The sequence below is a fragment of the Oryctolagus cuniculus genome, chromosome 1 (genome assembly GCF_964237555.1).
Source record: "Oryctolagus cuniculus chromosome 1, mOryCun1.1, whole genome shotgun sequence".
In the NCBI taxonomy this organism is placed as follows: Eukaryota; Metazoa; Chordata; class Mammalia; order Lagomorpha; family Leporidae; genus Oryctolagus; species Oryctolagus cuniculus.
Window position 1 is genome coordinate 230,273,078 of NC_091432.1, and position 20,878 is coordinate 230,293,955.

Genomic DNA, 20,878 nt, shown 5'->3' on the forward strand with positions numbered 1-20,878 from the left:
AGCGTCAGCACTGAGGACCACTGAAGCACCTGGTGTGGTGGACACTCCGGCAATGGCCTGATGCCGCTCTCCCACGATGCACCAGCCCAGCGCAGGCTCGCTTTGCATCCCCCGAGGTTAGGCAGCCAGGGCCTGGGAACCATCCCTGCCCTGTTTTCTGTTTTGGGTTTTGTGTTTCCCAGCGTTTCCTTTGGAAAAGGTCCAGCTTCCTCCCTGCTGGAAGGAGGCAGGAGGGGATTGTTCACGCCTGGGCCTGAACACCAGGGGAGCAACGTGGAGAGGTGACAAGAGCCTGGGGTCTGGAGTCAAGCCAGTCGGACTCGAGTCTATGATCTGACCCTTGCAATGCTGTGTGACCCCAGACAAGTGACTTCACCTCTCTGAGTTACTGATTTCCTCACCTGTTATAAAGAGTCAGCGCTCTCTATCTCCGGATGCGATGCATAGACTAGGGTGAGAGAAGATTCTAGACGCCCTTCCCAGTGTATCACACAGTGACGCCTACGGGATGGACTGAAGATCAGAGGGGACAAGGAGGAGTTGCCTACACAAACACCCCCTGGCAAACTGCTTGCTGCGGGTGTGGGAGGGTACCCCACTGGACTGAGGTTCAAAGTGATCTGATGGCAGACTCCAGGCTCTGCTCCTCTCCTTCCAGCCCCGTTTCCTGCTCATGCGCCTGGGAGACAGTGCGAGGTGGCCCAAATATGTGGGTCCCTGCCACCCATGGGGGAGACCCAGATGGAGCTCCTGGCTCCCAGCTTCAGTGGCCTGGCCCGGGCCCTGGCTGTCGTGGCCATTTGAGGGAGTGAATCAGCAGGCGGAAGATCTCTCTTTCTCTTTCTCTCTTGCTCTCTCTCTACCTTTCGAGAAGATGAAAATAAATAGACTTAAAAAAAAAAAAAAGAACTCAGACCCAGGCGGAACTTGCACACGGCAATGGAAATGAAAACAGTGGTTTCCCTGCAGGAGGGAGCGGGCAGGGCCTGGGAGGGGCAGGAGGAGGGATTCTGGGAAGCCAGAGACGTTCTGTCTCTTATCCTGGGTGCTGGGCGCAGGGGTGTGTCACTTTTGTGACTTTACGCTTTGTGTATTTTTCTATACTCACATGAGGTGTCAATAAACTGCTAAAATAACTTGAAAGCAAACAAATCAAGACTGTGGTGTAGGGGCCGGCACTATGGCGCAGCGGGTTAATACCCTGGCCTGAAGCACTGGCATCCCATATCGGCGCCGGTTTGAGACCTAGCTGTTCTACTTCTGATCCAGCTCTCTGCTATGGCCTGGGAAAGCAGTGGAAGATGGCCCAAGTCGTTGGGCCCCTGCACCTGCATGGGAGACCTGGAAGAAGTTCTTGGCTCCTGGCTTCAGATCAGTGCAGCTCCGGCCGTTGTGGCCATCTGGGGAGTGAACCAGCGGATGGAAGACCTCTCTCTCTCTCTCTGCCTCTCCTCCCTCTGTGTAACTCTTTCAAATGAATAAATAAATAAATCTTTTTAAAAAAAAAAAAGAATTTTCCTCAAGCTCATACTGTTAAAAAAAAAAAAAAAAAAGACTGGTGTGGAGAAGAGAGAGCAGCATGGCCACAGTGCTCACGGCCCCGGGCTGCTCAGGGAGGACCGGGGACGGCTGCAGGGGTTCCCTCCGCCCTGACTCCCAGCACTGGCTCCCTACCCTCAGGGGGCAGTTGTGGGGCAGCACCCCACTTTCTGAGCACACAGGAGAAACGCCCACCCTGCCCCCGCCACTTCATCGGGAGAGAGCTGGGGTGCCGTGGCTCTGTTCAGCCCTGCTTCTCAGCCAGCACTGTTGAGGTCATGTTCTAGAAGGCCAGGCCCACTCTGCCAGAGATGATAAAGTGAGCCCCCCGAAATGCACCCTGACTTATTATTCTTCTGACCTCACCAGGAAAACCCAGAGGACAGTACTCAGAAGGTAGGCCCGTGTGCTGTCTGCACAAGTCTTCCGGGCCCCTAGGTTCCTGGCTAAGCTCATCTCCCAGTTCTGAGCACCCCCACGTGGCAAGCCCCAAAGCTGCACACTTGACAGGCAGCATCCCTGGGGCCCACCCCCACCCATGTCGGGGGGGGGGGCAGCAGTGGGGCTGCCCAGCTCCACCCCTCTGCCTGATGTGCAGGCCCTGGTTCCTTCTGTGCGTCCACTTTGTCGTTCTTTTCCCAAGGCCGACGGGAGACGCGCACACCTCCTCCATACAGTGGCACTCGGCAAAACAAGCGCGGTCCCATGCATTTATTTGCACAGACACTCATAAAAACTTTACGAGACCCGAGTGATTGCAGGAAGGGTGAACCCCAACTCCGCTGAGCCGCAGCGTTTTGAAGTGGCTGCAGATAAAGATCGGACTGGGCGGGCACAGCCCCAGCATCACGCCCAGCCCCCTCCCCAGTCAGGGACCCTTGGGGCACAGGCCAACGGGTTTTCTGGCTTTTGTAAATTTGGGTCCAACTCATAGAAAATGTCTTCCTGCGAGTTATTCTTAGTATCTTAATGCGGCTTTTATGGCTTCGCAAAGGGCCTTGGCTGCTCTTTGTTCTGGGAAGCCATGGTGATTCGGGATGAGCGGCTGAAGTAACCCAGCCCATCCATTTGCACAAAACCCAAAGACTGATTTTTAAAAGGAAAGTGGCCCTTTAAAAATACACATAAACAACACCCCGGGAGTCGCCCGCAGTCCGCGTCCAGGTGACGACTTCCAAGCTCGGTCCCCCTGCTCCACAGCTCCAACCAGGCAAGGGTTGAGCTGTCCCCTCTGGGTGTGGGCAAGGCCGGGCCGGCTCCTGGCCCTGAGTTTTACCTGTCCTGAACGCAGGGGCTGGCTGAGTTTGGGTCGGGTCTGTATTCTCTCAGGCGCTGGGTAGAGGGAGAGGGGGCAGCTGTGCTTCCCCCAAGTCCTAGTAGCAGGGTTGTCCCCCCCCCCCGCCATCTAATCACTCACCAGATATATACAGAGTTCTGCTATGTGCCAGGCGCCCTGGTGCACTTCCCCGTGTCCCACGATGCTCTCCTTACGGTCAGGAAGCTACGGTGCACACGTACAGGACCTCCCAAAGATCCTGACCCAGGTCTGCGCCACTCCTGAGACCTGCTCTTGACCTTCCCAAAGGGGTCTGTCTGGCCAGGGCACTGTCCCTCTCCCTGACGGCAGGCTGACCTCCCGGCTAATGACCCAGACCTTGTGCTGGGCTGCAGGGCGGGAGCAGGAGCCCCTGGGAGGCCAGGAGGTGCCAGGGACGTGGCTGGGGCCTGTGCATTGGGACACGCCAGCACACAGCTTCAGCGCCCACACGTGGCCGTCTCCTGGTCACCCCTCTCCTAACAGACCGGGAGAGGAAGAATCAGCTCCTAGCCATGGGGTGGAACGACCCGTGGGAGACCCTTCTTCCCCAGCCTCTCTCTGCTCTGGGGGCCTCCACTGGACACTGGCCCAGGGACACCACACCTTGTACTTCACAGAGGGAAGGCGATCACGTCACTCTGATGGTCACACAGCTCCGTCTCTGCTAGCTGACCCTCGGATCCACATGGCCTGGGGTCAAGCCGGCTGGGGTCCACCCAAGGCAGCGTGGTCACCGCAGGTTGGGAAATTCACAGTGCCTGGCACCGCTGAGGTCTCAGGCATCCCCGCTCCATTTCCAGAGTCTGTGCAGTTCTCCCAGGACCCTGGACCCAGGCCGCCACCCAGGAACGGCGGCCCCACTCAGGCCCAGGGATGAGGACGGCTGCGGCCATGTGGCTGCCTCTCACCAGCCTGGGGCTCAGGCAGAGGGACTCTGAAACTCCCAGCTCCTCGTCCTCAGCGCCTTCCTGCCCTGCCCCCGGGGCTCCATCCCTGTCCTGTAGCTGTTCCTCCAGCTAGAGGTGTACACCGGGAAGGCACAAAACGGCCCAGGGCTGTACCCGCGGGGTCCTCGTCGTCCAGAGCCGCGCTCCAAGGAGGTAGGGAGCAGCCGGCAGGGGCTGCAAGGCCCTAAGAGGAGTGGCAAGGGGGGCTCAGGAGAGACTGGGGCCTCCGTGGGACTGGGGAGGCCCCAACTCCTGCCCGTTTTCCTTCTTACGGCTTCCCCAGCCACCGCCCGGTCTCTTACAGCGCAGGTGGAGCAAAGGGGAGGCAGACCGTGGCGTCGAGGTGCGAGCCTCAGCACAACCCGGATCAGCCGCCGGAGCCGCGGGTCCGAGGGCGCCCAGGGCCTGGAGCTCGCGGGCCTAGCCAGCTCTGCCAGGGACCCGGCCCGGAGAGCCGGACAAAGGGCAAGGAATGGGCCCTCTGCGGGGCGGGGCGGGAGACACGCAGGGAGGGAACGCACGCATGGCGGGGAAGAAGCGGATGGGGGCCGAGCTTGTGGGCTCAGCAAACCTGCCCCAGACTAGAGGGGGCCGCCCGGCTCCGCCGTTTGCCCAGCGAGAGCGCCGATGCGGCGCAGGCCCCTCGCCTCGGCGCCAGCCCAGCTTAACACTGGGGGTGCAGGCTGCCACCCGGAAAACGGCGCGGGATCCGGTGCCGAGAATCTACAGAGTCCGGGCAGACACGTCCTCCCGAGCTGAGACCCGGCCTTCGGGGGTGTCGGGGGAACGCTACGCGGGCCGCGGCCAGCAGTTTCTGCTGGGCCCTGAGCGCCCGCCCCAGGATCTGGGGAACTTCGGAGGCCAGGCTGTGGGTGTCCCCATTCAGCCGAAAGGAGAGGGAAAAGCCGGCACCGGAGCAGGGGTAGGGGGGCACAATGGAAGTAGGGCGAGGGGGCTGGAACGCGGCACGGGGAGCTGCTGGGGTACAGCTGGGTCTGCGGGGCCTGTGACCAGAGGAAGGCTCTCGCGTGCGAACTGAGGGAGTCGGTGCGGGTCTGGGCCTGGAACGAAGACCCTGGTCTGCAAGCCGTAGCCCTGCCGAGGCTGCAGACACGCACCGCGCCCAGCAGAGGGCAGAAGGCACCCGGTCCGCTCGCCGGCCCCGCGCTGGGCTCCGCGGGCCGCAGCCTTGCCCGCCCGGCTTCTCCCCGAAACGGCAGCGGCCGCGCCCCCCGCCCCGAATACCCGGAGACCCCGCGCAGGCCCAGGCCCAGGTCCAACCTCGCCGGCTCAAAGCCTGGAGTGTGCAAGCTGAGCAAACACAGCGGGCCAAAGAGTGTAGGAGGAACCCCACAGGCACTCACGCACCCTCCGGGTTCCAGACACACAAAGGCGCCGAGAAACACACGGAGACACAAAGACGCACAAGACACACCTCTGGGAGACACGCAGGCACAGGCTCACTCAGGGACCCGGAGGCACACAGACACGCACAGGTGACCTGGCGACGCGCGCACACCAGAAAGGTCCCCGGACACGGGACAGAGGCTGGCACACAAAGCCTGCGGCACCACGCAGCGACAGACACACAAAGACGTCCCAACACCTGGACCCAGGCAGGCAAGAACGCACGGATGCGGGGCAGTCGGACGCGGCTTCACAGATGCACGCGGCCGGAGCCCAGAAAGTGTCGGGAACGCAGAAGCACCGAGCGCGCAGAGCCGCGGTGCACGCATCCCGGCGCCCCGGAGGCGGGCGCGCCGACACGCACAGACACACACAGATACCCACCGGCACACACGCAGGTACTGGGGTGGGGCGGGAGCCTCTAATCCTCCACAAAGCCGGGCCCCGCTGTGGGGCCCCGCGGCACAGGGGGCCACTTCTGACCCAGCCTCCCGCGGGCTTCAAATCCGATCCGCCCTCTCGCCTCCAGCGGGGTCAGGGGACCCGCCTCCCATGCCCTCCGCCCCCGCCCCGCTCCGCGCCGCTGCTCCGCTCCTGGAGGGGCCGGGGCCGCCCCGCCGCGGCTCACGGGGGTCAGCCCGCGCCTGCCCGGGGCCGCGTCTACCCTCCCGCTCCCGGCAACACCGGCTCCTCGGTGGGGACCCGGGGGCCCGCAGCCGCAGCCGGCCCGGGGCGCAGCGTCCTGCAGCCCAAGGCAGGGGGCCGGGCCCGGCTGGCGCCCGGGGTCTGCACCTCGGCCTCTCCCCAGGCTCGCCAAGGCACCGTCCTTGGCCAGCGCTGTCCCTACCGTCCCCTGGCCGGGTTCTTCGGCTGCCAACAGGCGCCCGTCAGCGCGGCCAACCGGATCTCCTTTGGAGCGGCCGAAGGCTCCCGCCGCCGCCCCGGGCCTCCAGCCGCAGACCCTGGGGCCGCCGCCCCCTCGCCGCGCCCCTCACTCCACAGCCCCGCAGCACCGGTTCTCGCCCCCTTACCCCTCTCCCAGCCTGGAACTTCCCGTCGTCTGAGCCTGGGCCTGCCCGATGCCCCGCGTTCTGGATCCGGGGGCCCGCACCCCCTCCAGTTCGCTCCCCGGCCCGATCTCCGCCAGGCCCAAAGATTTCCCGGACCCCAGTCCCTGGGCCGCCGCCCCGTCCCGCGAGTCTGGGGCCCGCAGTCCTCGCCCGGCCCCTCAGGCCCCGGCAGCCAGCGCTCTCCGCGGGGGCCGCCGCCCCAGCCCCCGCGACCTACCTCGGCCGACGGTCGGGGTCCCCGGGCGGAGCCGCTGCGCACCCCGCCGTCCGCGCAGTCGGGCCTCGCTCGGGGCCACTCCTCTTAGCGCGGCAGCTTTTTACAAAATATTAATAATAAAGAAGGCACGGGAGGAAAAAGAAAGCCTTCGCTCCCCAACTCCCAAATCAATTTTTCCAGGGGTGGGGCAGAGGGATTTGTTTCGGAGGCGACCCGGACTTGTGCGAGGACCGGCGGGCCGGCCGGCGCGTCCCGGGCGCTGGGGCCCGCTCGCGGGGCCGGGCGCGGCGCGGGGCGCAGGCCCGGGGCGCGCGGGGCCGGGCGCGGGGTAGGGGGGGGTGGGGGGCGGCGCGGCACTATTTGACGTGGGGCGGCTGGCGCGTCCCGGCGCAGGGATACGAGGCGCGCCAATGAGTTCAAATGTCAGGAAGTTTGGGAGGGTGAGGCGGCCCCGGCCGGGGTATCCCTCCGCCGCCAGCCCCAGCTCTAAACCGAGCGGCCCGGCGGGCGCACCATGGCACTGGAGTAGTGCGGGGAGCGCTCCCGCAGCCCGCGGCCAGCTGCGCCCCGCCCGGGACCCCGCTGCGCCGCCCGCGCCCCCCCAGTCCGCAGGGCCGCCCCCGCGCCCGCCCCTCCCCCGCCCGCGCCGCCACCGCCGCCGCCACCGCCGCGGCCGCCGCCTCCTCCCGTGGCTCGATCCGCGCCGCCGCTGCCGCCGCCGGGCTCCGGCGCTAACAGGCAGGTGACAGAGGAGCCGCGCGTGGCTGCGAGTGCCCGCAGAGCGCGGCGCGGGTGCAGCTGCCCCGGCCCGCCCGCCGCCGGGGCCCGGGGCCAGCGCGCCGCCGCTGCACGCTCGCCGGGGGCAGCGGGCGGCCCCAGCCCCAGCCCCGGCCCCGGCCCCAGCCCCGCGGGGGCCGTGCCTTGCCGGCTCCAGGGCCGCGGCGGGCGGCGGGCGGCGGGCGGCGGGCGAGGGAGCAGCCCGGCCGGCGTGGTCCGCAGCGCGCCCCGCGTCCCATGGATATAGCAACAGGTCCCGAGTCGCTGGAGAGGTGCTTCCCTCGCGGGCAGACGGACTGCGCCAAGATGCTGGACGGGATCAAGATGGAAGAACACGCGCTGCGCCCCGGACCTGCCACTCTTGGGGTGCTGCTGGGTGAGTGCGGGGTGGGGAGCTCGGAGGGTTACGGGCAGGGGGCACAGGCGTTGGCGGATAAAGGAAATGTGTTTTTGCAAGAGGACCCGGTGTAGGGGCGCAGAGGCGGGATTCCTGGAGTGACCGCCCGGACAGGCATCCTGGGGGGAGTACAGGTGTGCAGGGACACCCGCCCGCAGGCGAGGGGCCAGGACAGTTAGAGCCGCCGCCTGCCATCCTCTGCGGGGCCCCGGTCTAGAGTGACCGCTCCTGGCGGGGGAGGGGGCAGCTGGCAGGGGCGATGGGGGACCAAGCGGCCACCTGGGCGAGCCTCGGAAAGGTGCCAGGGCACCTGGGGAGGGGGAGCCGCTGGCAGGAAAATGTCCCGCGGGCTGCCCACACCGCCGATTCGGGGGCGATGAGGACACGGAGGACCGCGACCGGGGCCGTGGGGCGTGTCAGCCAGCGAGCGCCGCAACCTCCGCCCGTCTGCCTGGGTCCCCAGCCGGGCGCCTGGCCGTTTCCATGAACGCCCAGCGCCGGCTCCCCGGAGAAGCGGAGAGCGCAGCGGCCGGCCAGCACCCGAGGCCACAGCCTCTCAGCGCCGGAGCCCGCGCGCGCGGGGACGAACTGCCCGGGGCTGTCCGACCCCTGGCGAGGCGGCCAGCGTTCCCGGGCCGCCCTCGCCCTCGGGTCCGGCGACCTCGGGCGCCGCGCGCCGGGGACGCCGGGGCTGGCCCGCGCGGCGCTGACGACCGGGCTGTCGCCCTGTGCGCTGCAGGCTCGGACTGCCCGCATCCCGCCGTGTGCGAGGGCTGCCAGCGGCCCATCTCCGACCGCTTCCTGATGAGAGTGAACGAGTCCTCCTGGCACGAGGAGTGTCTGCAGTGCGCGGCGTGTCAGCAAGCCCTCACCACCAGCTGCTACTTCCGGGATCGGAAACTCTACTGCAAACAAGACTACCAACAGTAAGCGCCTCTCGTCCTCCCCTTCCCCGCCGCCGCCACCCGGCCCTGGAGCCCGGGCCGGCCCCCTGCCAGGCAGGGGCCGCTGCGAGGGCCGTGCGGGCTGCGCCACTCCGGCTGCAGCGTCCTGGTCCGTGGCTGCTCCTTGCCATCTGTTGTCCCGGAAACCTGCGCTGCGCCCTGAGTTGGGGAGCGAGTCAAAGCCGTGGGCCGACAGGGTGCCTGGGTCTCGCTGAGGCCTGACTTGGGGACCACGACTTGACTTCTAAAGGAAACTGGTGCTGTAGGGAGCCAGGCCGGGCGTTTGCACCTCTCCAGCCCAGGTACCCCAGGGCGGAGGCACAGTGCAGGGCTCTGAGGAGCCCAGGCAGCAGGGAGCCCCCACCCCAGCGGGCCGCCTGCTGCCCGCGGTCCCTGGTGGAGAGAGAGGGGTGTCTCCTTCCTTGAGACCGTTCCATGCATCTCTGGAGATGGCCAGACTCGCACTCGGGAGTTGGGAGTGGTCTGCGTTTCCCTCCACCGGAGGCCTCCTTTCCTGCTGCCTGCTGGGCGAGGACCCTGGTGTAGGCCAGAGCCCGTGAGCTGATCACTGCGTGCTGACTTTTGTCTTTAGCTGTGATGATGGTTTTGTGTGGCTCGGGCGCCCGGGACGGATCAGAGTAGGCGCAGGCCTTTTGTTTTGACCTGCTAGGTCGTGTGCCTGGCCGCGTGAGGCGGCAGCCGAGCAGGGTTGCAGGGATTCCAGGAGTGGTGCTGCAGACAAGCGGGGGCCTGGGAGAACCTTTTGGGGGTGCCCAGAAAGCAGGCGTGGATGGGGCTGCAGCGTGGGGAAGCTGCTCAGTGGTTGAGACTGGGAGAACTGTGTGTGCCCACGCTTTGGGGAAAGGCTGGTGCCTAGGGGTGAGTGCAGCGTACCTGCTGTGCCCAGAGATGTGCCTGCTCTGCCCAGAGATCGCAAGTCCGGGGCCTGACTGCTTCACTGGGGCCTGGAGGTCGGGGGGCTGCAGGCTGGAGTCCTGGAAGGGGCTTTGGGTTCTATCCCTATAGGCTCTGGTCCTGCCCTCCCAGGCTGGGGAGGGACAGGAGCTGCTTTTTGTGCCTTGTTCTTCCTGCTGGCTGGGGGCTCTGCGGGTAGGAGTTGGGGGTCGGTTCCACGGGTCAGCTCTTCTGCTGGCCCCAGAGCGTAGCTGAGGCCGCCCGCTGAGTGTGGAGCACCCCGGGCTCTTGTTGATTTGGGCTCTTGCTGCACGCTGAACCCATCAGCTGCAGCAGGACATGAAAAATTGGGGATGCCGGTTTGGGGGGACAAAAGTGTTTGGGGGCTTTGGGTCAGTTCAGGGAGCACCTCCCTGAGGTGCACCAGCCTCCAACCATCCACGCCCTGCGCTCTTGGCTTCCTGGAGCTGAGCTCGGTCCGGCAGTGTCACTCACCGGCCTCAAGGACTCAACACGTGGGGGCGGGAAGCCTGGAAAACTGGAAATGGGCTCCTGAGTCATCTGTGTGATTAAGAAAAAAAATTTTTAAGTGCGTTGGAAAGACTCTTCAACCTCACCCACCGTAGCCGTCGTCTTACAGAGCCCCTCTTTAAAAGAGGGAAGGGCGGCCCCTGGTTCTCCAGACCCAGAACCCTCAAGTCCCCACATTTCAGCCGGATGTCGCCTTGGAAATGAACGACTAACCCACTCATTTCACAAAACAAAACGTTTTCGACTGCGTTGTCCAGAGTGCATTTGTTTTAAAAAGGAAAGGAGAAGGTCGCGCGGGAGCCCGCTGCCTCCCGCCCAGTCAGGGTGTCCGGAATGAATCCTGGTGCCCTCCAGTTCCAGTCTGGGTCCAGCCGGGCTGGAGCCTCTTGGGGGGCACCATTCTCTCAGCCCACAGTCGCCTCCTCCTCCTCCCCTGTCCCCTCTTTCTTCCAATAATGCCAATTAGGTATCTGCACCAGGCGGGCCTCGAGGCTGTGCTGGGGGCAGGGGGCGGGGGGCGGGGTGGGTTGTTGTCAAGACAATCCCGGGACAAATACCCCGCAGGTCTCGAATCAGCGTTTCCCGGGGAGAGCGAGGCGGAGGAGCAGGCGGGACCTCTTTGGGAAGCAGTGTTCTCTCTGCACAATGAAAATATCTTTTTATTCACAAATCCCTTTTTTCCTTTGTGAAGCGCAAATGCATATTTATTTCATCTGCTCGCAAATGCTTTTCAGACGAGGATCCAGGCAAGCGGGCGCGGAAACGTGCCTTCTCGATCTTGCCGGCTCTGCGGCAGCCGTATTGGGAAATTAACACCCCCCCACCATAACTTTTGAAGACGTTGTCCTCGGCCCGCAGAGGAGCGGCCGGCTTCGGTCCTTGCACAGAGGTTGCCATTTTTAGCGAGCGTCTCCTCCTCCTTTCGATTTGTTCTCCAAGACCCCGGGCGCCCAGACGTGCAGAGTTACTTTACGCACCACGGGGGTGATTTGTAGCACCCGCTGAAGCCCAGCGGGGCGTGCTGGCCGAGCAGAGCCGAGCGCGGGCCACGGCTCTTCTGCTCCTGGCTGGGACTCGGAAGCAGCCTCGGCCCCGGTGCAGACAGAGAGCCTGCTCGGAAGCCGAGGGCAAGCGCAAAAGCACGGACGCCGCTTTCTGCCGTCCACTGGAGAACCCTTTTTTTTTTTAATTATTAACAAACAAACAAAAAATGCCAACATGCCCCCCTCGCACTATTTTTTTCCCCTTGGCGGTTTGGCCCGAGAGAATTATGTAACGCTCCCTCCTCGCCGGTCTGCCTCTCGTCTGGAAAGGGTTTCTATCCTGAGGAGGTGGCCAATTCCTGGAGGAGGCTCCGGAAAGGGGGAGAGTCCAAAAATCTGTCACAAAATGGAGTCTAATCACTTGTAAGACAGCTCCGAGGTCTGGCGACCGAGCCGCGCTGGTGTGCGAGCCGCAGCCTTTGTGCGTCGCCAGACGCGGGGTGGCTGCCGGGGCGGTGCTGCCACCTCGGCGTCCCAGGCTCGGGAAGGCTGCCGGCGGCTCCTGCCTCTGGGCTGCCCCGAACTCCCCGGGCGGCCCTGCCCAGGTAGGATGCGCCCATCCCGGCCGGCCGGAAGGGGACAGCCAGCCTTTGATCAAGCTTCACAAAAAGCCCTCTGAGTCCCCGGGGTGATTTTTTTTTTTTTTTTAAATTTCCCCCAGCTGGCTGCGGTGCGCTTCCCGGCACATTCCTTTCCTTAGAAGTGTTTACACCGGGAAGGGCCTCCTCTCCCGCAGCACCGTGGCCCAGGAGGGAGCAGAGCCAGCTCCCAGCCTTCCCCCGCCAGCAGGGAAGGCCTCCCACGGGCCTGGCGGCAGGGTGCCACCTACCAGCTGCCTCCTTTTCCCCAGTGAGGGCCCCAGCCTGCACAGCTCCCCACTGGTGCCCCTGCCACAGCCCCGGGGCGAGGGCCCTTCCTGGAAACCCCGTCTGCCTCGCAGGAGGAACCAGGACTCTGCCTCCCGGGGTGCCTGCCCTGGGAGCTCTAGGGCTCGCTCCGCCAGCCTGGCTCCCGAGAGTCCTGGACCCCTCAGAGGCGCCTCCCCATGCACCCCCCCCGCACCTGCCACACGCAGGCCGACCCTGCTGCTGAGCAAACGCGGTTTTCCTACTCCTGGGCTGCTGCGACCTTATTTGTTTCCCGGATTATTCTCAAGTCGGGGAAGCTGTGGGGGTCTCCGAGGGAGTGTGATTGGTGGCTCTCAGCCCTCCCCCCACCGACCCCCGCCCGGTGCATGGTGCATCAGAGCCCTGGCATCCACCTGATTCTCTTCTCTACAAGGAGGACCTGTCCACCTGGGGGAAGCACTCTTATAAGGGCTCCCAATAAGGCACCCCAAAGGGCCTGGCACCCTGCCTGGCGTGTTGTTAAAGCCCTGGAAATCATCGCTGTGTCTGTTATCACCCTCCGCGTGGCAGGGTACGCGCCAGACTGCCAACAGGTCCTGTCCTGAGGACAGCTGGCCTGCTGGGCTTGCCTTGCCACACGCCCGCTCCACGCCAGGCAGGACAAGGGCTATGAGGGTCTTTGCTTTGCCTGAGCTGGACATGGGCAGGGTCCTGCTTGCCTTGGCTGTGAAAAGCACCTTAGACCCTGAGTCAGACCTGGGTTCACCTCCCTGCCCCCCCCCGTGTGTGATCTCAGCCAAGAGGCTTCCGTTCTGAGCCCCCCACTTCGCCTTCAGCCAACTAGGAGGGTGATGGTATCCCTCGGAGGATTACCGGCGCACCTGGTGGAGTCTTAGTGAATGTTCCAGTCTCCTAGGGATCCGTCAGTCATCCTTCTGACCTTGCGGGAAGGCGGAGGTGCCAAGTACACTTTGTCAGGGAGCGCAGGTACGGGGCAGCCGTGTTATGCTGGGAAGCCGTCAGTGTGGCCGAGGTCTCCGGATGGCTTGGAGAAAACCATTCTCAGTAATACAGTTTCATATTTGAAGAATCGTGCGTGCTGGTTTTTGTGATTCGAATGACAGAAGATAGAACTCAACGCACATCTGTGGCTGCCAGTGGGCTTAGGAAGAGGGTGTGTGAGCGGGGCGAGGAGATCCAGGGGTCTGTGCAGCTCGGAGAAAGATGAGGTTTAAAAAGAAACCATTCCAGGACGTCGGGTGGAGGGCCCTCCGGCTCAGCCTCCATGGCCTGGTGAGGTTTTTGCCAATGGTAGGCTGGAAGTGCATGGCCAAAGAGCCTCCTCTTGTCCTGTGGCTGTGTAGGTTTTTAGAGAAGGAGCGGGGGTGGGGAAGCAGCCGTGCTTTGGCACCAGTTAGGGAGAAGGAAGGAGGATGCTCTCGGTGACATGAGTTATAACTTCCAATTTGCTGGACACCACCGGCAGGCCTCGGCTCGGGGGCGGGAGCAAGGGAGGGATGGTCCGCTCACCCAGGCCGCTGCGTGTGCCCTGTCAGTCACGCCGGTGCCAGCGGCCCGGAGCCCGTGGCTTTCTGGCTGACCCAGCCGGAAGTTCCTGCAGCCCTCTCCAACCCGAGATTCTGTGCTGATGGCAGCAAAGAGCAAAACCAAAATTACAGACATTCGTGGCCACTGCAGTCAGAAGTGGGGAGGTGCTGCGGGGGAGGGCGGGGTGAAGGCGGACCCGTATTTGAAGAAGTTGATTCAGGAAGGCTGAGGAAGCGGAGTGGCCGCTGGTGCTCCCCATTCATGTCATAAATGTCTCCTGTCATTTGATGCCAAAAGCAACACGATTTGGTTCCCCGGTGGCCTATAGGGTTTTTCTCTCTCTCTCTCTCTGCCCTCTTTTTTTTTTTTTTTTGTAGTAAATGTTTATTTGTTAATAATATACTTTAAACAGCCCAGCCCTGACCTCAAGTCTCCTGAAGCATCCATCTTCTCCCAGAAAAATGTTTCAAAGTTTGTGTAATTTGGGGGGAAGGTGTAACTGACAGGGCAGTGAAGGGCCCGTGTTTGCTTTAACTACTGCTGCGGTGTGGAGCGCTGGGACATAAGGGGCCACTGTGCTCCGAGTGGCAGCTTTCTTGGGTTTCAGGCCTGGCTGACAGCACTTCCTGGATGCCCTTACCTTTGCCTGCCCGGCCGGTACAGATGCATTTCTGCTCGGGCCCTTCCTTTGTTACTCCCTGGGCACTCTCGATGGATCCATTCCGGCCCTGAAAGGAGGCAGGGGTCTGGGGATGTGCAGGCATATTTGGAAATCGGGGCTTTGTCTCAGCTGGGAGCCCGGCTTGGAGGAGTCCCTGGACAAGTGTGTGTGCAGGCTGATGGCAGAGCACCTGGCTGGGAGCTGGGGGGAGTACTGCAAAGGAGAAACCCGGTTCCTACAGTCTGGTTCCAGGAGAAACAAAGCTGTTTGCTTCCCGGCTTCCGGCAGGGTTTGGGGAGTGGGGTGGGGGGAGGTGGAAGGTCCCAGGGCTGCTCAGAACAACAGAGGTGCCCACTAGGGCTGGCAGGAGTGAGCAGGGCCACCGAGCTGCGGGTAGATGGAGGAGGAGGAACTGAGCGTGCCAGCACAGGGGGCTGCAAGGGGGTCCCTCCCCAGCCCGCGGGCGCCCTGCGGGATGCTGCCGCGGCGGACAGCACAGGAGGAGCAGCAGCGCAGGCTTGGGACGAGCTGGGTGTGACTGCTGCTCGCTCCGCCAGCCTCCTGCTTTCCGGGGGAGGCTCTGGTCTAGTCGCGGGATGCCCGCCTCACGTAGTCTACTTACAGGGCTCCCGGGGGTGGGGCGGCCCAAGCCTGCTGAGGTGAAGAGGACCAAGTACCCCCCCCCCCCCCGCCACCTCCTCCAGACGGAGGGCCCTGGGCAAGGCACGTTTTCTCAGAGAAAGAGCAAGGTCGTTGGCCCTTACGGATGGGGAGCAGAGAGCCTGTCGTCTCCTAGTGTGCCTTTAGGGGAGGACTGATGGCTCTCCCCAGCCTCTCTTTCCCCTTCTGTGAAATGGGGGTGATAATTCCAATGTCGCTGCTCTGAGGACTCTGGAGGACAAACCCGACCCCCTGTGGATGTTTTCTGCCTTCCTGCGGGGAAGTGAGCAGCCAGCAGCCCCGTCTGCCCTGCGTGGGAGGCCCCAGCAAGTGCAGCCTCCTCAACGAGCCTGGGCCACCCTTCTGCTCTGCACCCGGCTTTGGGGCCCCTCTTTTCCGTTTTTCTCTGGAGAAGGGAACCCGAAGGCAGAGTCGGGCTGTGCAGGGGCCCAGCGGCCACCGAGGCAAGGTGGTGCCATTGTCCCAGCAGAGCGTGGAGCATGGGCAGTGCCGCCCAGGAGCCACCCTGGTGCATCTGGGAGGAAAGCACATGGGCGCGTGCTGGGGCCAGCGGAGGTCACTGGCATTGTTGCGCTGGGAAACTGAGGCTGGGGCGGTTAAACAGCTTCCCCCGCCCCAGGGCTACTGCGGAGCTGACTCCCCCCCCCCCAACTCGGTAACTTCTGAAGCCTGGCGGGAGCCCTTGGGCCTTCGAGAAGCCCCGGGGTGCTGCCTCCCGACAGTCGAGAGCTTCCCTAGGGCGCCCAGCCTGGAGCCGTCAGTGCGCTCCCGCACGGAACGCCCCCTGGCCTCAGGACGAAGGGGGTTAGGATGAGCGCCGTGCCCGCCGCGGCGCGCGGGCGGGGCGGCCTCCACCCGCGCCCGGCCCTCGGCCGTGCCTGCTCCTCGGCCTCCGTTCCCGGGAGCGGGGCCGCACCGTGAGCGGGCGCGGGTGGCGGTTGATGAATTTCGGTGTCACCAGGGGTTTAGCCCGGATTTGGGAACCGCGCGCTCTAATACGCGCACACGGTCCTGCCCTTTCTAAAGCGCAGCCCTTTTCACCCAGCCGCTGATTTATGAAGGAATCCGATCCCGGGCCGGGCTGGGCTGGAGCCGGGAGCCCAGGGCCCCGCAGCAGCCTCCGGACTCCCTTCGCCTTTCAGGGTGCGGAGGGAGCGGCTCCCGCGGCCCCGGGCTGGCGGGGGAGATCGAGCGTCTCCGTGCCGGGTGGAGCGAGGCCCTCGCCCCTCGCCCCTCCCCGAGCCCTGCCGCCGACCCCCTCCGGCAGGCCCGAGATCAGTTTATGGAGGCGAGAACCCGGCCTTCGAGGTGCGCTGAGGTGGCGGCGCCGCGGCCGCAGAGCCGAGCCCCGCGCCGGCTCCGGAGACCCCAGCCCCCGCCCTCCCTCGTGCGTCCCGGCCCGGGGCTGCGGGCGGGCGGGTTTTTTTTTTTTTTTTTTTTTTTTTTCCAGATTGGGTTTGCAGGGGGGAAATGTGGTTGTATCAATCCACAAATATTTACTCTTAACAGACTTGTATCTGTGGAGATTTCGAACAAAGACAGTTTAGGGGGATTACAAAAACCCTAAACCCCGTTTTTCCCCCGGACTTGGTGCTTTAAATGCCAATTACAGCCGAGCCATATCCAACAGCAACGGGGAAAGGCGGGCAGGGTCCGCAGAGCGAGTGGGGGGCGAGTCCGGCCATTAAATGTAACTTTTCATTATGAAAAGGATTTCGCCGGTTTTATCTTCTAATAAGATTATGTCACGGACACAAGTACCTAGGATGGTGCTGAGTGACAGGGCTCTGTCGTTTAATCAGCGGCTGCGCCGCTCGAACCGCGGGGCCCTTTGTCCGGCCGGGTGAACGACGGAAACTTGCCGGCCTAATCCCCTTATTCATGTCAAGCAGAGAAAAGGAGCGGAGCACCTTACACCATGTCCCCTCCACCCCTGCCGAGGGCGGCGGCGGAAGGAGGGGGCCCCTTTCGTTTGGAGCTGGCCCGGTCTTGCAGGAGGGGAGGTGGCTTTGCCCGAGCCTCAGTTGCCAGTGCCTGTAAAATGGGGGCAAGGAGCAGAGCAGAGCCGAGTTGGGGAGGGCTGGTTTGGCCTCCGCCAGTGCGGAGTGAGGGCCCGGCTGTGTCTTCCTCTCCCCGGAAGAAGTGGCGCACGGGGAGCACGCCCGCCACCCCACCCCCACCCCGTGAAAGCGGGATTCAGATGGAGAGGGAGGCGGCTGGGGATGCCAGGCTGGGCTCCTCCCCGGGGCAGATTTCGTTGGCTCCCTGGGACGGGTGTCACAGCCCCAGCGATCCGGCCCTTCCCAAGCACCGGGCCCCTTTCTTCAGAGGGCGAATTCCTTTGTTCGACCCCCGAGGAGGAAACCCGCTCCTCGCTGGCCTTGGCGCCTTTCTTCTCGATGTGGTCGCCGCCGTCCCACCGTCCCGCAGACCATCCCTTTGCATGTCGCCACCCTGCCCGAGGCTGGGCTGCCTGCTGGCGCGGCTGGAGGTCCAGCCCTGGCGTCGGCACGGGTGTGCGGACCTTAGCTGCCGGCAGCCGCCTCTGTGCGCAGTGGGGGAGCTGCGGGTGTCCCGGGGGCAGCACCCGGTTTCGGGTCAAAAACCAAAAGCAAAACCAACACCCAGCAGAGGAAGCCCTCTGGTACTGGGGCTGTAATTAGCACCCTCTGGGGGCACTGGTTGGCAGCCCAAAGGCCTCTGAGTCGAGTCAGGGGCGCCTGAGCCGGAGGAAGGACTCCGGGGGAATTCGTCTCTGATCTGCCGGGCTCCACGGCTTTAAAAGAGCCTAGACTGTGCTCCGGGGAGCCCCGTGGGCCCTGGCTGTGCTCGGGACGCCTGGCTGCACGAGGCCTTCTCCTGCCCTGAGCCCAGGGGAGGCTCGGCCTGAGAGCACCGTGTCACCTCGTAAAAGCGACAGGCAAGGGCTGTTTTATGGAGAGGCAGAAAGGGCAGGAAGTGATGCTTCCATCGCAGTGCAGCTGCGATGGAGGGAGCCCGATCCAGGCAGGGATGACCAGGACGACAGGGCAGAGCCATTAAGCTCGGGACAGACCCGCGAGTCCCAGGCTCACCTCCCGCCGCCCCTGCCCGAGCCCCCTCTGCGGTCCCCAGCTCAGCCGACAAACCCCAGCCCTTCCTCCTAAGCCGAGGCTGAGGGCGGGGGAGAGACTTTCTCCCTCCAAACACTTGATACCAACTTTGTTTTTTTGGCAAGAAAAATAAGCCTTGTTTGGAAAGGGGGGGGGGGGGTCCTTCGAGGAGAGCGGGAAGGAGCGGCCGGCGGCCGGGCAAACTTTGCAGATTAGGTTTCAGCGCCTCCACCCCACCCCCAGCCCGGCGGCGGTGATTTGTGTGCGGGGGTCTGTGACCCCGTGAGCATCAAACGGCCCGCGGGAACCGGCCGAGTTCAGAGGGACAGTGGGCAGGGGGCGGCCTAAGACAACGCAGATGGTTCCTATCAGCCGGGCCGGCCGCACCCTGGGCCCGCAGAGTCCGCCCGGCGGCCCTGGCTCCTCTGCTGGGGACAGGGAAGAGCCCGGGTCTTCCGGGAAGGCTGCTACCCGGGCGTGCAGTCCACGGCCTCGGTGACACAGGGTGCCTCCTGCAGCTGGTCCGGACGCCGACCGGTTCTGGAGGAGCCTGGCACCCCCCCCCCCACCCGTCTGCCCAGAGCACCCTTGGAGTGGGCACCAGGCAGGAAAGGAGAGCGTCAGCTTCCTACCCCACCCCTGCCCTGCAGGCAGCTGGGGCTGGTTTACGTCATCACGCCCCTCCCCCGAGGGTCCTTATTGGCCTTTTTACCCAGGGAGGTGCCCTGCCCTCAGCCTGCCCGCTGCTGAGGGTCTGTGAAGCCCCCACCTCCCTCCCACACTTGCTTGCTCTGCACTGGTAGAACGCTTCTGCCCCTGCGGGTCCCCCTGAGCCCTGCTCCTGGCCCCAAGGGACCTCGGTTCCTTCCCTCCCAGCCCCAGGGCAGAGCTGAGCAGAAGAGTCCCTTACCTTGGCCCACAGCCTTGCTTTGGGGCTGGGGCTCTGCCCAGTCAAGGAGGGTGCAGCTCTTTTCCCCACCAGCCTTGGGCTCTGAGCCTGCTGCCCCTCCCTGCCTAGAGCTGATGGCCGGTACCTGGCTTTCCTGCAGCCTCCAGGGGTCCTGACCACAAGCAGGCTGCAGCCGGGCCACACCCACGGCCACTTGAGGCCGATTTAGAAGGTTCCAGCTGGAAGCCACTTGCCTGCAGGGTGAGGCCCAGGTGTAGCCAGGACCTGTAACAGGGTGGAGATGGGAACCCCATCAGCATGCTGCCAGGCTGCTCCACGGTTTTTTTTTTTTTTTTTCCCCCAGAATTCTCTCCTGGACTCAGACTCTGGCTTTAACATTGGCTGACTCTGTCCTCCCTGGGCCGGGGTCTCTGGGAAGGGTGGGTCTTTGGAGCGTGGCTCCTAACAGGGAGCCCCAGGTGTGATTCTGAGTTTTCTGGATAGCCTGCAGCCACGTAGGTTTGGGACTTTCATCTTCTAGGCTGGATGTTGAGAGACGAGAGCCAGGTGAGCCGGGCCCGGGGCCGAGTCCTCTTCCCTCCATCCTTCCGGCCTCTTGATTCCCCAGACGCGCTGGGTTTGGCCTTGTCTCTGCGCCGTGGGTCATGGGGAGGCCAGCAGCGTGGCCAGGGCCATGAAGGGCCAGTGGGCTGGCGAGACCTCTGGAGGCTGCGTCTCCCAGGGTCCCTGCCTCGGGGGAGCAGCCGGCTGGGTCATCTGGGCACGGAAGACACATCTGCCCTGCACATGTCGGAGGTGAGCGGAGGACATGTGGTTTGGGACGTGTTATCTTAATCGTATTTATTAGCCAATCCTGAGAAAAGAAAAGAGTTTGATATTGTAATGATTCGGAAAAGATTCCCAAGACTACAGAGAGACAGAGCGGGGCAAGACCGCCAGCGACAGGGAGTCTCATCTGGGCTCGGGCCGCGGCTCTGGAGAAGTTCTTTGGGTCGCTGGAATCTCCACGCTGTGAAACAACACTTTCCGCTTTCATTTTCCCAAGCAGAGATCTGAAGCGAAATTAATTACTCCGCCTTGACTGATAGTTGTTTTGTTGGAGTATGGTTCTAATCCTTATTAACATTCTCTAAAGTCAGCCATGAAATATGGCTTTTACACCACACTCTTTGGCATATGTTTTTCTTTTCCAGGATATTTTTCAGGCTATCTCCCAGGCTCACTGCTGTTCATTAGTTTTGCCATAGGTCTAGAGTTGCCATCCTGAGCGGGTTCCTTGCCGAGTGTGGCCAAGTGGGGCGGGTGGGGGAGGGGGCAGTTGACACATCTCTGCTTGCGACGCAAATTGCTTCTGATTATTGAGCTTTGGATGTTTTCCTTCATCGTGTTTTTATTAAAAACGCCAGTGTCTTGATAGTGTCTTCAATTAGGTTAAAAAAAAAAAAAAGGCAAAGGGAGGTTCCCCTTTCTATAGCAGTGTGTAAAGAAAATAGTTGTTACGACCGCAAAATTGCCATCCAAGCCTGGTTCCAGTAAAGGCAGCCCTGCTTCGACAGGCCCGGCAGGCTGGGTGCTTTTTTGTATTTTTATTTTTTCCCTTAGCATTCCAGCTGCCTGGGAAACAGACCCGAGAGGAAGCCCCAGATCTGCAGGGTGCGCGGGCACCTCGCAGTAGCTAGCGTGTCCCGAGTGTGTGAGCTCCCGGAGGCCCCAGCTGCACGGGGTTCTCAACGGGCAGGCAAGGCCAGGAGCGCACACAGCCGCGGCAACAGGACCGTCACAGCTGCTGCTCGTGAGCACTTCGTCCCGGGCCCTTGGTAGTCTGCGGGGAAACCTGGGGGCCGGGACAGAGACGCTGAGTTGCTTGCCCAAGGTCACACAGCTAGGAGGCCGAAGTGGGAGTTGGAGCCCAGCCATTGTGTGTCAGGGAGACCCTTCAGCAGTCCTTGGGGAGGGCCAGTGCGGGCCTCTTGTTGGGACTGGTGCCCCCGTGGCAGCCTGGCCCTGGAGCTCAGCGCCTGTTGAATGAATGA

At 63.4% G+C, this 20,878-nt stretch overlaps 1 protein-coding gene across 1 annotated transcript in view; it reads left to right on the forward strand.

Annotated features, from left to right (window-relative positions):
* Positions 1-7,378: 7,378 nt before the first annotated feature.
* The window catches only part of LMX1B (LIM homeobox transcription factor 1 beta), a 73,457-nt gene continuing 59,957 nt past the window's right edge, over positions 7,379-20,878 (forward strand). The window contains exons 1-2 of the mRNA XM_051836100.2: positions 7,379-7,651; positions 8,412-8,598. Of these exons, the coding sequence (XP_051692060.1) occupies positions 7,513-7,651; positions 8,412-8,598 (326 nt within the window). The 5' untranslated portion in view covers positions 7,379-7,512. The remainder of the gene's footprint in view (positions 7,652-8,411; positions 8,599-20,878) is intronic.